We start from the raw sequence: 14,582 nt of genomic DNA, 5'->3' as shown, positions 1-14,582 counted from the left end.
AAGACAAATCATTGAGAAAGGCTTGATGGGCTGTCGACTCGTGCGGGCTTCCAAGTGTAGGTCGGTTGTGGGACGAGGTAGGTAGGAAAAAGTGACTGTTGTATACACAACGGTGGAACCTAGCAATGTGAATAGGAGCGCTGAACCTTATCTGCCGGGCATGCTGGAGGATTTCGCCGGCGCGGGAGCCGGAGTGGTCCCGAAAAAAGGGATGGACATCGAAAATGTTCAAAGCCCATTCATTCCTCGCACGGAAGGTGATGGTTCGATGAAGCCGCGGGAACAGGGCGGCATATAATCTGGTGGAAACCAAACTCAAGGACCGAACGCTGTGCTGTGGCAGCTGGCATGCAGTTAGCAGTTGGCCAAACCCAGATAGTATATCTACAGTACCATATCAGCGATGGCATCAATAATCTCAAATGGTAATAGACACAACATATTGGAAGTAGCGCGAGAGGGCTGCACAGCTCTATCAAATGGCAGCTACTGCCTAGGAGTCCGCGTTCTACATTCACAAGCTTTTGTATTACGATCAAAAATTCTGTAGAGCCTCGTAATTTTGACCGGTCTGCGATACCTCCTAAGTTTACTGTTTACTTAGGCCGTTGACTCGAGAACTGAATGCCAGGTTCCGTCGGTTGGTCGCCCATCTGTTCCGTGGTTTACCTGGAACCATCCAGCACACAGCACGATACCCCAGCTCTAGCGCTGGGTGCAGTTGCGAAGATAATTATCTAGCGGGAATATCCGCCCATGAAAAGAAAAAACCGGTCAAAGATGCGTGAAGGTGGTTAATGAGCCCTGGTCTGGTCTTGTTTCGGGATTTATACGCCGACCACAGTCATATACGCCACCTAGCCCGGTCCTCCAAGGAATAGGTGAAATGCGGAGATTGTGCGAACCGACACAACCAGCGCCGTTACTTTCCACGAATATGGCGACATAGCCAGCTACCTCAAGAGCGCCCCACCAATACGTCGCAACTCGAAGCAGTGGCAATGTGACCAACTAAAAATATCTAAAACCTCGATAGGCGGAGCGATGTGATGCACAGAGGGGGGTGTCCAAGGGTCAAGAATGCGGTTATATCTATGAATCTCGGACAATTCTTGATCCATCTAGGGATATCTTACTCCCTTTTTACCCAATCTATAACTACTGAGGGGTTTGGCAACTGCATGCTTCTGCGCTCCCAACGACCGCACTCACGACACTCAATTGTCCCGGACCCTCCATAGCTGGTCACCAACTAGAGTGTCCGATACTCCGTTAATCACCCCCCGGTTATGAAGTATGGGTATTTAGAAAAGCAGGGTATGTTATTTACCTGAGTTATATCCCTTGCAGAACCGCCAAATTTTGCGACCTGCGGGTATCAGTCAATCAGGGAGAAAGCCCAAAACCCATACCCGTGATTTGGGCGATCTAAACACCTCAACCGAATCTAGGAAGAATCACACACAACGACACATTTACCGCCATCTACTAAGACAAGGTATCACGGAAAGCCATAGGCGGTCAATTGATTGGCGATGTAAAAATTTACGTTGGTGGTCTTATCTGTTCTTCGACTGAAATGCACGCCAGATGGTCAATATTTTGGCGGTATATGACGGATGGATCCCGAAACCCTTGCACCTGAGTAAGTGTAAGCTATACTATAACGTACCAGTCACCCATAATACAATGCATATTATAAAAGGAATAAAGCCCCAAATTGTGTGGTGAATGATGTAGTTGCCGGTGATTGACGATCAGGTAAGGGCGTTTGTTTCAAGTAACCATAGTGGATGTTCAAGCAAACAGGTGTGCGGAAGGTAAAGACCAGGAGATCTCATGCCACAAAATTTTTGACGGGTCAATTGCTGAAAGGACCATCACATCTCAGCGGACATCACCGTAATATAGAAGATACTGATGATTATTGACCTAGAGGAATATATAGCAGCCAGCCCCGAGATCATCTTTAACTATTCAGACTCTCGAACTCTTTTATCACCACTCTTACATTGTCCGAGTGCGCAGAGCCGCCTTCCCAAAATGGACTCGTCTGTAAGTTATTTGCTATCACTTAATGAGTGTTCTAACAGTGGGTCAGAATGCGTGGCGTATTGTTGCTGAGATAAGTGCACAAGCGCTTCAAATGGATCGTGATCAGCAAACGGAAAAACACAAGTGTCATGTATTACGTGAGACGTTGAAGAAAACCACTGCTGAGCGGGACGAGGCAGTCCAATTGGCAGATGTCTTATATGAGACAAACCAGCAGATGGGCGCGGTTATAGACCACTTTTTGCAGGAGCGTGCAAACGACGGGCGCGAGTCGGAGTCGTTCGAGGTCATATTAACCCATGTTCTGCGCCAACGGGACAGATCTGAAAATGGAAACAGACCACGGAGCTCTATCGCTACTGGGGAGGAGAAGAGCAACAAAACCGCTATTGAAGAGAATGCTGGCCCCGTTGAAGCAGACACACAAGTTGCAGGCAGATGAACGGGGGGGTTCCACATCGAAACGGAATTTTGTACTTTCGATCGAGGTAGTAAAGATATCTTCCATAACATCTTCAGACAGTATAACGTGAAAATGCCTTTTGCGAGCCGAGCAAGAAGAAACAAAGATCTTTCACGAACCTAAAGTCAGACTCAACAGATGCACCATGAGCTCGATCTCTCCGGATCCTTCTCATATACCAGTCGTAGGGCAGTCGGGAACTAGGTAGAATAGGCGGGATTGAATATTATGGGTACAATAGTATATCCCCTCGAATATCTCATGATATATTGTCAGCTACCAGCAGCTAAATGTACCAGACCAAATCTAGACCCGCCATCTCACCCTACCCATCCGGCGAGTGTAGGATAACTTCGAGAGCATCACCTTCCTCGTGGACAATCTCAAGACATCATTGTGTCGCGAAGTTTTAATTTCTTCAACCGACGCTCCCACCAATTGCGTCTTCTCACCCAAGGCCTGGACGTCAGACACGCTCATGTGCGGAGCCCGTAGTCGTCAATCAGTTGAAATCATCCGCAAGATCGCTTTGATCTCGGCGCTTCATATCAGCCGTTCCTCCCCCCAAGACAGGTCCATCATATAAAGCCGTGACGATGGCCATGAGCTCATTGCCCTTGGTTATGGTTGCTTCGAGCCATCGGAAGGACGTTTGCGTGACCGGGTAGGCGGTGATGAGCAGCACATCCCCGGGACTGGCGCGTGCATGGTAAGACGAGCTGACCCGGCGAATAGTACCTTGGTCGGGCAGTGCGGCGAAGATACGATGGCAGAGCAACTCGATCAGCAACCAGTTCTTAGTCACCCGAGAGTCGTGTGGCAGAACAGCTATGGCTTGAATGCGGAAGGGTGAAGGCGAGTAGAACGTGAGGGTCCGCAGGAGCCGTTCTTCCAGTTCCGCAGACGGGTAGCTTATGTCGAATGAAGCATTCGTCTCGTCGGAGGGCGACGATGTACAGCACGGACAGAACGGAGAGAATGATTCCGGCGAGGCTCCATCCGCTGGAGGATTCGTGTCTGAGGTAACTGGCAGGGTGATTGGGGTGGTCGGTCGACGCTGTCCAGAGTACGACATCTCGCTTGCCTGCTAATGCGATGGGGCGTATCAGGAAAGTAAAGATGATAAGACGAGCTTGCTGGAAAGGAATAACATGACATCCATTCTATGTTGTGAAACCATAACGAACGCCTTGTGTCAAGGCAGCAAGCGACGCAGAAGAAGTAGGCGGGTATATAAGACAAGGCTATGGGTTGTACAAGGTCAACGGTTGACAAAGTTATTGAGATAGCATATTAGTCGCCTACCTCTTTTAATCCTGGGGGAAGTGGGTATTGGCATTGTTCGTGTGGACAACGAGGGTTAATATCGACCAGACATTCTCGTTAACGAATATAATTATCAAACGATCTGTGAAGGGCAACTTTACTGGTATATTAAACATTCCGCTACAGATAAGGTCTGGCAAATTGCCAACGTAGGACAACGGGTAAGATCTAGTTCAGTTATGACGGAGGGTTGTTCTGAGCAGTTCAACTTGTTCGATTTTCTTGCACAAACCACTACTGTACCCCAGGACTAGACCAGGGCACAATCAATGGCCGAGAAGCTCGCGTTGCCTCAGCAAGTGATCACAAGTACTGCTGAATTGAAGTGGTTGATGTCGGCGACCCGCATGAGACAGAGGCTCACCATGGGCAAACAAAAGTCACTGTGGGCAAAGAAAAGTCTACTCTTGATGCCTAGACGTCGTGGTCATCACTTGCACATAGGGTGAGGTGACCTTGGCCATGCTGGGTTAAAGGAGCGAAATGGATACGATATGTTCCTGATAGACGACCGCGAATGAACACAATTCGCATCAGTGTTCGGGAAAAGTCCAATGGCCCGAGACAGTAATGAAAAGCGCACTCGGCTCCGCCAACAATGCCGCGAGGCATTGGCGAACCATATCTGTAACGCTTTCCCCTGCCCAAATCCGCTCAACAATATTGAACAAGCTGACATATCTAGATGACCGGCATGCGGTGAGGGTCTATCCCCGGGCTGTACGACTGAAGCAGGCCCAAGGGATGGGTATGCCTGGTCGGCTACTGATGCAAAGGCACATTGAATGAACACTAGTCTGGCCATTGGGTCGGTGGGCCTGTACGATGCAATATGCAGAGATATCGGTCGGTCGATCGAGGCCGTCCGTCCTGTTGCAGTGGCAGACGTGGCACGGGGCTCTGAGGTAGGCCACCCTCAACGGACCTCGGTGTGGAGGCTAATCCGCTTATCCTTCCTTTTCAGCGTCCGTCAATGTCGGATAATGATGAGTCGCTCACTGCGAGGATTGAGCGTTTAGTACGAGAAAACAACCAACAGCGAGCGGAGCTCGATCGCCTCCAACATAAGATCACGGAGGTCACCGACATATCCGAAGGCTGGAAAATGAGATGCACGCAGCTAGAAAAGGATCTTCTTAGGGAGCAAAGCATAGTATGCAGCTGGGAAGAAGCATTAAGCAATCTTCAACGCCATGTACATGAAGCACCAATCATCGAGGCAGCATCGAATTTGCCAGGCCAACTGTGAAGACGCTGCTTTGGCTCCCACGGAGGTTGATCGGAATTGAATGAAATATTGGGTTTCTTTGGCAAAGAAAAAGTGACCAGCTAATTACTGCTGCAACTACCAAGCACGTGGTGCGGGGGCACATTTCATTCTTGCAGGTGCCCGCCCCTTGTTGTCTGCCGCTTGTTACTTAGATAACCGTCCGCAGAAAGGTGCCATAGCAATCCAGTAGAGACCTCCCTGTACTACTGTAGTGAACAGACCCGCATATTTTGTTCCCGGGCATGGCATTCAAAGAGACTATCAGCCGTGGCACTCCAGTCGTAGTTATATAAAAGACCACACCGCTGCTTGAGAGTGCAGATATACACAGCAGCCCTTAGCCGAATACCATACCACCCTACAAAAGCAATTTCAGTCAGAAGTCGGGAGCATTGATATCATTAGCGGGGTGGAAGAGCCCACGGTAGATAGAACTTTCGTGGTCATCAATGCCAACGAGAGTGACACCAACTTCGACCACCGTGACCATCCACCGCGAAACTTGAGAGGTGACGACGTTCCTCCATTTCAAAGCACGATCCAATCAGGGCTATGCGAGCAAGCTATAGCTGCACGGCCGCGGACATTAAATGGAATTGATATGCAGTCCTGTGGTCAACTCGATGTTGGTGGCCGCAAGAGTGTCTTGGAGAGCAGCGGCCTACCTCCTGAACCAGACCATTTCGACATGGAGATGCTCCGGCTACTTTCGTTGTATCCGGCGGACACGTCGAGATACCGACGCTTTCGGCACACTGTGCGCCGCAAAGGTGTTGTATTGGTCCGGCATCAATTGAGAATCATGAGCCGTTGTGTCAGCGAAGCACTCCGAGCGTCAGATGGATCAATCAACGGGACAGAATTTGTGCGCTTGGTACTGCGACATCATCCATATTATGGGCAGAATATAACTGCAGCAAACGTCCTAAGACAGCTAATACGACGCCTCGCCAAGACCAATCGTCGAAGCCTACTGAACATTGTGGAAACGGTCATCAGGCACTGGGTCATCCAGAAGGACTTATCAGAATTATCGCTGAATGACAACGACTATACAATTTCACTGCCGTCCGCCTGTGTCGTTCATGTCGATGTGGACAACATCACGAAATCTTAAAGAATATAAAGGGTCTACAATCCTTAATTCCAGCCCTGGCGTTTTCGAGCACATTGTGCTTGGGTGCTATGTACGAAGCTGTTTCAATTCGGTAACACTCTGCGTTTATACATATCATTCGCCATCCTCGTCCTCCGCATACCTAGCCACCACCTCTAATGAGAAGCGCTGGTGCCTTGGTCCTCCTGGACATGCACCACGGGTACAATGACCGCCACTTTCTTCTGTTCGTGTGTCGGTCCGTCCGCGCCGCCCGCTGCAGGACCCTCGGTCATCTTGAAATTCTCACACGTTTCAACCATGTCAATCACACTGTCCCGCATTTTTTGGATCGCTTCCCGAAAGTGGCACAAGCGGGCTTCCTCGTCCCGGCAGCGACGGTTCAACTGGGTGTTTTCGTCGACGAGGCGGGCGTGGGCGACCTGCAACTGACCGTTTTCCTTCTCAAGGCGCGAGCACTTGGCATGCTGCGCGACGTACGATTCACAGAGGCGCCGGTAGTCAGCCAGCAGTCGCGCGTCTTGCTCTGCAAGGACTGGTTTATCATCATCCAGTCGCTGCTCCAACTCGCGAATCGGGGGACAGAATGACTCGACGGCCGCGCCAATGGAAGCAATCTTCTCATCTTTCGATAGCGCTTCCTTGGGAAGTGGCGGTGCCATGTCCTAGGAGGTGTCAGCTCATGCCGAAATCTCGAATGCTGTATACTGTATGCTTGGTGCAACAAGAAGGAAAGTATATACCTTCGACGGCTGCTGGGATGGTTCAACAGCCTTGGACGTCTTGTCGTTGTCACGGTGTCCCAGGCCTGGTCCTGCCCAGTCCTCGCGCTTGCGCTTGACCGGCCGTCCCCGATCATTAAAGTCAGTCATATCGTTTGGTAATGCTTTTGCCGGAATAGAAGAGTGGCCGTAGATGCTTCCGGTTCCCGAACTCGTTGCTTTGGCTCCTTTTATACGGCGAGTACTATAGTGCCAGACTTGCTCAAAACCGTCCCCTTTTGAGTAATCGCATCTGGAAAGCTCGCCTTGCCTGGCCTTGGTCTCGAAGAGCGATTTACCCACCGTCCTCTAGAAACCCTCTTTGGGGATTTCAATCGTGAGCCGAGTTTGGTTCGCCGTGTTCTGGTGATGATAGTTTTGCCCACACCCTACAGCACAGCGACGGTCAAGTCAGACGCGGGCAGTTGCACGGCTGGTGGGTATAATAACCACAAAAAGTTCTTCATTGACCTGGCTGGGGATATCCTGTGGTAGATGCTAGCAATATAGGATTTTGTGCGTCCCGCAAGATCCTTGTGCTAACCATGCCATGCGTTTTGGATGCCCTTGCATGCTTCAAGATTGGTCAGGGTGAGCGTATTCTTGGTTCTTGAGGGTTAGAGCTGGCTGGTTCGCAAGACTCCACGCACTAGAAGTCACAGCTCGCCAGGCATGTGGCCATGACCGGGCCTTGATCTTGGGAGCCGGGTAGAAATGGATCATCCAGTCTCAAGACAATGGGCTTTTTCACTTGTCTAGTCGGTAAGTATCGGCCACTCAGGCCACGTACATCTGAAAACAGAAGAATTAAATACGCATATATATCTAGAGTTACCGCTATTGTGGTCTTAACTGATGACCTCAAATGCTGTAGCAACACAAGCTATCATAGCTAAAAGAAGCATGAGTACTCATACTGTACTAGTATGCGAGTAAACTCAGAGAGTGCAGAGTTGGACGATTCCATTGTTACGAGCACAACCGCCTGGCCCTCAAGATAGCAGTATCCACCAAGGCAAAACACAGCGACAACTTTCTCTGTTCTCCTAACCGACAGGCTCTCGATGACTGAGATATTCTGTATATTCTGTCTTGAGCGCACGGTACAGCCAGTATGTTGGCCACCGTTACCCTCAGTTTACCATGGCTACTGGTTCTGGTCGGCCATATTGCCTGGAGACATTCAGCGGTTCTCCACCTCAACATGGAGAATTGACCCTTTCGTTCTGGCCTTATCCATCCATAGAGTAATCCGGAAGGTCACGTTTGATTCTTCACTCCCTCGCAAGCGCAGTGTTTCCAAGACCACAAATAGCGCAATCACACACAAGACTGTGTCGACGCCTCGAAGCTGGGAAATATGTGAGAATCAAACAAGAAAAAAACCCACTACAAGGCTTATACCCCTGAATGGCGAGCAAAAAACCCTCAGCGGTGGGGCTGGAACTGAGAAACCCCCAACAAACCTTCATTGAGCGTGCCGGTCACCGTGGCCTAGGAACCCATTAGACGCAGGTCAGCGAAACAAAGAAAAATTACCCACTCGACGCAATGTTCTCCATGAGCCCCCCTTAGGACACCTGCGTTGTGGTTTAACAGATGTGCCGCCCCAGCCAAACTCCCCACCTGACAATGTCTTCCAGTAGAACCGGGCATGGTGAGGATGGTATGGATCAAATTCCATAGTAAGAATATGCAAGACCTTCATTCATATTAAATCAGTGGAAATCACCTAATGAGTGGACTCAGCGCTTTGTCATTTCCTGCCAAGCCCTCGCTAGCTATCATAATATTCATGAGACTGTATTGTCCCTAAAACCCGCAAAGCGCCAAAATAAGCTGATTTGATCCATCCTCCCCATTAACATCTCCACAGTATACAAGATAACCCCACCCGAGCCTTGCCCCTGCAACGGCAGCTTGAGTTTGATTCACATAATCTGGAGGGAAAACAAGACTCTGAGTTACCGCGCCTTCAATCGGAATAAAGATCTTTTCCTGACGCTTAGCGTTCTTGACATGAAGAACCTTCATGCTATACGGCCCAGGCAACGAAGCTGTCTCAATGCTTTCGGGCAAGAGGACCGATGGATTAAGCCGGAAGGTTGTGCGATGATAGTCGCCATTTTTCCAGGCAAGGCCAAAGGCCTCGAAGAACCTCCTGAACTTATCCATGGGCGTGAAGTTGGGGAAGTGCAGGCCGACTATAGCAATCCCGCCTTTTTCAACGTAAGCTTTTATTTTAGCCAGCACTTCCTGGTTCTCTTGATCGGATTCGGCAAGGCCTTCGTCTGTTATGATGATTGCTTTGAAGGTGGTCTCGCCGATTATTTGAAGCGCGGCGTTCGCGGTCTTCGCGCGCTTGATGTTGGCCAATTCTGAGAGCCTGCTGAAGAGCGTGCAGTAGACTTCATCGAGAAAGTCGCGATATGCGAGAGAGAGAAGAAGGATTCGGGGTCTCTCGGCTGAGGCCATTGTTGTGACTCTGGAGGCCGCCCGTTTGTAGTTTGGGCCTTAAAGAGGGTGTTTAGTAGAACTTTAAGTAGGTTCAACTAAACATGCTCTTTATATGAAATACAGCCTAACCTTGATGGTCTGGTCCAGCCACTCCATTAATATTACAAGCTAAGCTGGAGGGTGGCTTTGGGATTCCTAAGTCTGCCTTATTTGGTATCCTTGGCATAATCTTAGAGAGGAACTAGTGATTGGTGGCCCCGCATCTTGTGACGTGGTCATCTATTTTTTGACCCATGCAAAGCTGACATTTCCTCTCGAGGTGCCTCCCAACTGTTTATTCCCGTCGGAGATTATTACATCACCCCCTTCTGCGCCAGTAGTTCGTGTTAAGAAGTCGCATGGGGAGAAGGCGGACAGACGGATCTTGCACATGACGACACAAAAGAAAATCAGCTGTGGGCTCCTAACGGAAGTCTCCGCTCTAAGCCTAGGCCAGAGAGGTCGGTCAGCGCAACTTGGCCATGAATGTAAGGGAGTCCTTTGGTGCTGAACTACAATGGTCAACATCCCTGAAACTGCTGCCCCAACTTCTGCGTCGATTGATCGGCGATCCAGCATCTAATCCTCTAGTGAAGCACCTAGGCAGCTCAAAAGTCCATATTGGGCTCTCTTTAAGATATTGTAAGCTTCCAGGCTCCGCCCTAGGCAATTTTGCGCAAGGGGCGGGCGAGGAGACCTGGTGATTTGGTTACCTTCTACACAGGGCTACAGCCTTTGCCTGCGCGCCATTGTTATACCACCTTTTCTTTTTCCTCGAAAAGGAATCACTTAATCGGGATGGCCCGCCTAACCGTTGTGGCCCGTGCGACCGTAGGTTACATCCTACTCCGTAGATAGCTGGCCATACCGGCCACCCAATAGGAGAAACATCCATCGCCTTCCACAATAACGTCTGAGACTCAGACGATGATGATGACGATGGTTTCATTCCTGACCCCACACCCAAGTTGGATCCTAGGTCAGGTGATGTACATAGACAGACCTGCAGCTAGACCTCGCCAAATCGCCGGTTGGGTTTCCACCCCCAAACCAAATCCCGCCAAGAAACACAAATAACGGTAATATATACACAAATTATATAGAGGTATGTGATGAAGTGAGAATAGATTGATTCTAATTCAATATGACTTAACATTAAGGAGAGTTGTCGCTTACAAGGGCTGGAGAGCACATATATATCTGTTCCCATCCCTGCCATAAGGCCTCAGCCACCATGATACTCATTACAGCCACCGTGATATTCAATACTCCCACTCGATGGCGACCACCATCAAGGGTGCCAGCGATAATCCATCGTGGTGGTGAAGGGCCCCGTTAAAACCTCCAAAAAACTTTTAAAGGGAAAAAGAAGGAAAGGGTACCCGTGTGGCTTAGTCCCTCCTCGTAAGCCGGGTGGCGTCACTCAGTGCCAAGCCCTCTCCGAAACCTTTCAAATCGTTCCCGCGGAAGAGGCTTCGTGAACCCATCAGCAATTTGCTCTGTATTTGGGATGTATTTCAGCTGCACTGTTCCAAGGTCTTAGACCTCTCCTTGCCATTTGCGTTGCATTTCGATATGTTTCGTGCGGGAATGGTATTGCGGGTTCGAAGAGAGGGCGATGGCTCCTTGGCTGTTACCGCAAATGATCGTGGCGGCTTTACCTTGACTCATGTTCTACTCATTGAGAAGTCTTCTCAACCAGATTGCTTCTTTGGTTGCTTGTGTCTGGCCTAGAGATTCAGCCTCACAAGTCGAGAGAGCAACAACGCTTTGGCGCTTCGATTGCCAACTGATTGCTCCACTCCCGATCATCAATCAGAACACGGCAAATCGGAAACGCCATTCACGTTGGCAAATCGGACAGAGGGCTTTCAGTGGATAGTGGTTAAATCGCATTCCGGGACCAAGCTCAGGCAAAGGCACTCTCCCCAGATGCGTTGATTTGAGCGTCAGACGGAGTTGAGTTAATCGGCACCATCGTAGTCGCCGCATAAAAGGGGCTACTGCATCGATTTCTGAGACTGGAAGTATCCACGACCTCTCCCCCATTCCAGCAAAGTGTTTACCAAATGAAGTGAGAGACTTCAATGATCGGGGACGGCCAGTGAAGCGCAAGCGCGAAAATTGGGCGGGGATAAGTGTGTGACCAGACCGGCCTTCCATCATTAACAGAAGGCAATCCAAAGTCGGGAAATATACGTAGGGAGCATATTGGCCCCTGCCTTTGCGGACCTCTACTGGACGACGCATCTGATAAGGTAGTCTAGAGATAGTAGTTTACAAGTATGGTCGATTCTCTGTCCTCTCCTGCAGGCTATCAATATCCCTAGCATCTCGAGAGCGGTCGTGCTGCTGAAAAACTTGCGTTAGGTCCCTTTATTGCCACGATAGTAAATATAGTTATAGTAGCCCTACTAGAAGATCTAGGTAATCAGTGGAGGCTCAGAGCGCGTAGTCGCTCAAGACATCATACTAAGCATGAGATGCCAGCGGGCTTCAGGTGTCGCCGGTATTAGCATCCCGGCCCGGATCTAAATATCACTGAGTCTCGGCTGGGGCGGACGCCTGCCCCTTACTCTCGGTATTTCATGTCTCATAGGCGGTGTGTATACTCTTGACATTGCAGAGTCACCGCAGGTGAGCACTAGGCTTGAATGCTGCCATTCATCTTTGATAAACGCGTGGGGTGCCCCACTACGTGGAGACGCCCTGCCTTATGGCATATGATGCTATATATGTATTCGAAAGTGCCTAGAAAACTCCTGATACTGTTGATGGCAAGGCCCTAAACTAGGCCGGTCTCCCCCCCTTCGAAGTAAGGGCGTGAGGCGCGCGCCGTGGGATGCAATGGGTAGGATCGCTCCTTTACAGTTGGCTGATTGTGTGTGGGAATGACTAGCGCTTGCATCGATCGGGCCGTGCTGTCCAAACAAATATATTGCAGTGACCAAGTAGGTCATACCACGTCAGTATGTTACTGTGAGCGGAGAAGTAGGTGGAAGTGAGGGATGGGGCTGAGAGGGGATGTTCACGAAGATTAACTCAGGGTACCATAAATTGGCTATGTACACCCGCGGTTCGGGCTGTGTGAGTACATTCCATGTCGTATTTGGGTTCTCCAGCCAAATTTCTGTTGCTTGGCAGTATGCCTTCTAAGAGCCTAAACTCGCCTTCTGTACCGATGTGCGCGCCCCTTGACACGCAAGCTGTTAGAGAACTTTTCAATCAGTTCAAGAGTCTAGCCTCCACGACGGGGTATGATACTACTCTAGCAGTTTACGATGAAAATGCCAAACTATACGGCCAGCTGAAGTCCAAAGACTCCGAGCTCAAAAACCTAATGGGCGAAATAAACGAGCGAGAGCGAAAGAAGGAGACCGCGCTCAACGAAATGTTCGAGGCCATTGAGAAAGAGAAGGGTAGACACAAAGAGACTAAGGAGCAGGCTTTGTTGCTTCAAAGGACCATTGAGGACAAGGAGAAGCTTATTTCTGAGCGTGACAAGCGCATAGGTGAACTCGAGAAGCAAGTAAAGAAGCTTCAATCGGACAATACAAAGGAGAGGGGAAAGCTGGCAGATTCGCAGAAGGACGTCACTGCTCTGCAAAATGCCAAGAAAGAGAAAGAAGACACTATCGAGAAGATGAAATCGGTAGGTGCTGACTTGAAAGAAAAACTCTCCACCTCGAAGAAGAGGGTCAAAGCGCTAGAGGAACAGGTTTCCATGCTTAAAGGAACACTAGCAACTACTCAAGGGCGCCTCACAAAACTGGAGGGATTTGCCGCTGGGCATCATGAAGTGGATGAAGAGTCATTGTGAGTGCCATATTCATAGGATTGAAGAATCTATACAATTTTAACATCTTCTAGGGTTGAAGGCTTTATTGAGCTTTGGGAGTACGCTAAAACTGAGTTATACCCTCACCTGAACGTGGACTTCCCCAGCGAGACTCTGAGGGTAAGCCGTCTTTCACTTCTCGGAACAATAGAATCAGAGGAAACCTGACATAGCCCGAGGGAATCGGTTGGCAGGATATTTCACCGTGGGACAGGCTCCGACATTGTGACTTGGTACGCGCTAATCAAGTCCCTCTTCCGTGTTCGAACACATCAGTGGCGAAACAGATGCGGTTTTCCGTCATCCTGGCTATTCTGGCAAGAGAGATAGCCAAACACATTTTCCAGCCAACGTACATCGCACCTATGGAAGATTACTTTGAGAAAGCCCTTTCCAACTTGGCCGCTACTAATAGCGAAAAAGAATCTTTTTGTCGATCGATTCTTCTTTCCATCGATCCGGAAACCCAGGCAAGGATATGTCTCAAAAATGTTCAAAGTGCGGTTAATAACGTCTCAGCATACCTGGATGAACTACTTCCAGAAGACCAACGCAGTGCATTTGTTAGAAGCCTAAGCAAAGTTATACAAAAGGCTGTGGATATCTGGAAACCGGTTCAGCGCGCTCAACGCAGATATGTACCAGACTTTGAATCCCCGCACGCCGAAGATGAGTGGGAAGCCTTTACATTTCCTACTGACGAGAACCCCACTACAGAGACAAACGCCAATCAGAAAAGCCCAAATAACTTCTCCTTAACCGTTTTCCCCCGCATTTGTGTGATAGAGAACAACACATGCACTGCCTTTACAACTGTCATACTATTGAATAGCTCGCATTATCAATGGACGGCTGCGGCAACCGAGATAAGCAAAGAGCCACCTAGTCCTACCATTGGACGAGTACTGAGCCTGTGGCACAAAGGCTCAAATAATAGGAAAAATTTGCCTCTTCCGAATGGAGGTCCGACGAAGACGAACAAGGCGTGAAGGATTGGGTGGTATCTGACTAAGATGAAGGGAGGGGGAGCGGTTTGTGGATACGAAGCATACCAGTGTCATTGTAATCAAATTAACGATGTATTCGGGTGCAAAGTGCAAAAGGTCTCTTTGGAGTGAGAGATAGGCGTTTAATCTCCAGTGGACGTTTTCTATCAATAACATGTATGCGTACAAAGCTATGGAACTCCATTGACCTCCTGCTGCTCTCGGACTCCGGGAAGGACTACATCCGATTTGAAGTAGAAAATTTCATAT

The 14,582-nt window shown here is 49.4% G+C and overlaps 10 protein-coding genes across 10 annotated transcripts; 4 read left to right on the top strand and 6 right to left on the bottom strand.

The window, feature by feature from the left end:
- Positions 1–2,043: 2,043 nt before the first annotated feature.
- On the top strand, positions 2,044–2,497 carry BDQ94DRAFT_164518 (uncharacterized protein; the record flags this gene model as incomplete). Its single annotated transcript, XM_026770033.1, has 2 exons — positions 2,044–2,055; positions 2,102–2,497. The coding sequence occupies 2 exons, from the start codon at positions 2,044–2,046 to the stop codon at positions 2,495–2,497; spliced, it is 408 nt and encodes a 135-aa protein (XP_026619432.1).
- A 523-nt stretch (positions 2,498–3,020) lies between these two features.
- On the bottom strand, positions 3,021–3,593 carry BDQ94DRAFT_164517 (uncharacterized protein; the record flags this gene model as incomplete). The annotated part of the gene is made up of 1 exon (XM_026770032.1): positions 3,021–3,593. The coding sequence occupies one exon, from the start codon at positions 3,591–3,593 to the stop codon at positions 3,021–3,023; it is 573 nt and encodes a 190-aa protein (XP_026619431.1).
- Positions 3,594–4,274: 681 nt separating this feature from the next.
- On the bottom strand, positions 4,275–4,523 carry BDQ94DRAFT_164516 (uncharacterized protein; the record flags this gene model as incomplete). Its single annotated transcript, XM_026770031.1, has 1 exon — positions 4,275–4,523. One exon carries the CDS (start codon positions 4,521–4,523, stop codon positions 4,275–4,277), a length of 249 nt encoding a protein of 82 aa, XP_026619430.1.
- Positions 4,524–5,715: 1,192 nt separating this feature from the next.
- BDQ94DRAFT_176401 (uncharacterized protein) lies at positions 5,716–6,231 on the top strand (the record flags this gene model as incomplete). The annotated part of the gene is made up of 1 exon (XM_026772688.1): positions 5,716–6,231. The coding sequence occupies one exon, from the start codon at positions 5,716–5,718 to the stop codon at positions 6,229–6,231; it is 516 nt and encodes a 171-aa protein (XP_026619429.1).
- A 121-nt stretch (positions 6,232–6,352) lies between these two features.
- BDQ94DRAFT_178000 (uncharacterized protein) lies at positions 6,353–7,103 on the bottom strand (the record flags this gene model as incomplete). The annotated part of the gene is made up of 2 exons (XM_026773038.1): positions 6,353–6,896; positions 6,975–7,103. The coding sequence occupies 2 exons, from the start codon at positions 7,101–7,103 to the stop codon at positions 6,387–6,389; spliced, it is 639 nt and encodes a 212-aa protein (XP_026619428.1). The 3' UTR covers positions 6,353–6,386.
- Positions 7,104–7,992: 889 nt separating this feature from the next.
- Positions 7,993–8,452, top strand: BDQ94DRAFT_155593 (uncharacterized protein; the record flags this gene model as incomplete). The annotated part of the gene is made up of 1 exon (XM_026768498.1): positions 7,993–8,452. A coding segment is annotated over exon 1 (346 nt), but the record flags the coding sequence as incomplete, so codon positions are not given.
- Positions 8,453–8,608: 156 nt separating this feature from the next.
- On the bottom strand, positions 8,609–9,701 carry BDQ94DRAFT_155592 (uncharacterized protein). Its single transcript, XM_026768497.1, has one exon. It carries the CDS (start codon positions 9,465–9,467, stop codon positions 8,805–8,807), a length of 663 nt encoding a protein of 220 aa, XP_026619426.1. The 5' UTR covers positions 9,468–9,701; the 3' UTR covers positions 8,609–8,804.
- A 544-nt stretch (positions 9,702–10,245) lies between these two features.
- On the bottom strand, positions 10,246–10,755 carry BDQ94DRAFT_155590 (uncharacterized protein). The gene has a single exon (XM_026768496.1). The coding sequence runs from the start codon at positions 10,705–10,707 to the stop codon at positions 10,498–10,500; it is 210 nt and encodes a 69-aa protein (XP_026619425.1). The 5' UTR covers positions 10,708–10,755; the 3' UTR covers positions 10,246–10,497.
- Positions 10,756–10,929: 174 nt separating this feature from the next.
- BDQ94DRAFT_155589 (uncharacterized protein) lies at positions 10,930–11,971 on the bottom strand. The gene has a single exon (XM_026768495.1). It carries the CDS (start codon positions 11,736–11,738, stop codon positions 11,304–11,306), a length of 435 nt encoding a protein of 144 aa, XP_026619424.1. The 5' UTR covers positions 11,739–11,971; the 3' UTR covers positions 10,930–11,303.
- Positions 11,972–12,633: 662 nt separating this feature from the next.
- BDQ94DRAFT_177993 (uncharacterized protein) lies at positions 12,634–14,315 on the top strand (the record flags this gene model as incomplete). The annotated part of the gene is made up of 3 exons (XM_026773037.1): positions 12,634–13,304; positions 13,359–13,446; positions 13,506–14,315. The coding sequence occupies 3 exons, from the start codon at positions 12,634–12,636 to the stop codon at positions 14,313–14,315; spliced, it is 1,569 nt and encodes a 522-aa protein (XP_026619423.1).
- Positions 14,316–14,582: the final 267 nt, after the last annotated feature.

This window comes from Aspergillus welwitschiae (assembly GCF_003344945.1).
Source record: "Aspergillus welwitschiae strain CBS 139.54b unplaced genomic scaffold BDQ94scaffold_121, whole genome shotgun sequence".
In the NCBI taxonomy this organism is placed as follows: domain Eukaryota; kingdom Fungi; phylum Ascomycota; class Eurotiomycetes; order Eurotiales; family Aspergillaceae; genus Aspergillus; species Aspergillus welwitschiae.
Note: the sequence above shows the minus strand (reverse complement) of the source record. Positions and strands in the feature narration are given on the sequence as shown.

What these genes read in the sequence shown, in the direction of transcription:
- BDQ94DRAFT_155592 (XM_026768497.1), bottom strand. Translation starts at nt 9,467, where the DNA reads ATGGCCTCAGCCGAGAGACCCCGAATCCTTCTTCTCTCTCTCGCATAT.
- BDQ94DRAFT_155590 (XM_026768496.1), bottom strand. Translation starts at nt 10,707, where the DNA reads ATGGCAGGGATGGGAACAGATATATATGTGCTCTCCAGCCCTTGTAAG.
- BDQ94DRAFT_155589 (XM_026768495.1), bottom strand. Translation starts at nt 11,738, where the DNA reads ATGCGTCGTCCAGTAGAGGTCCGCAAAGGCAGGGGCCAATATGCTCCC.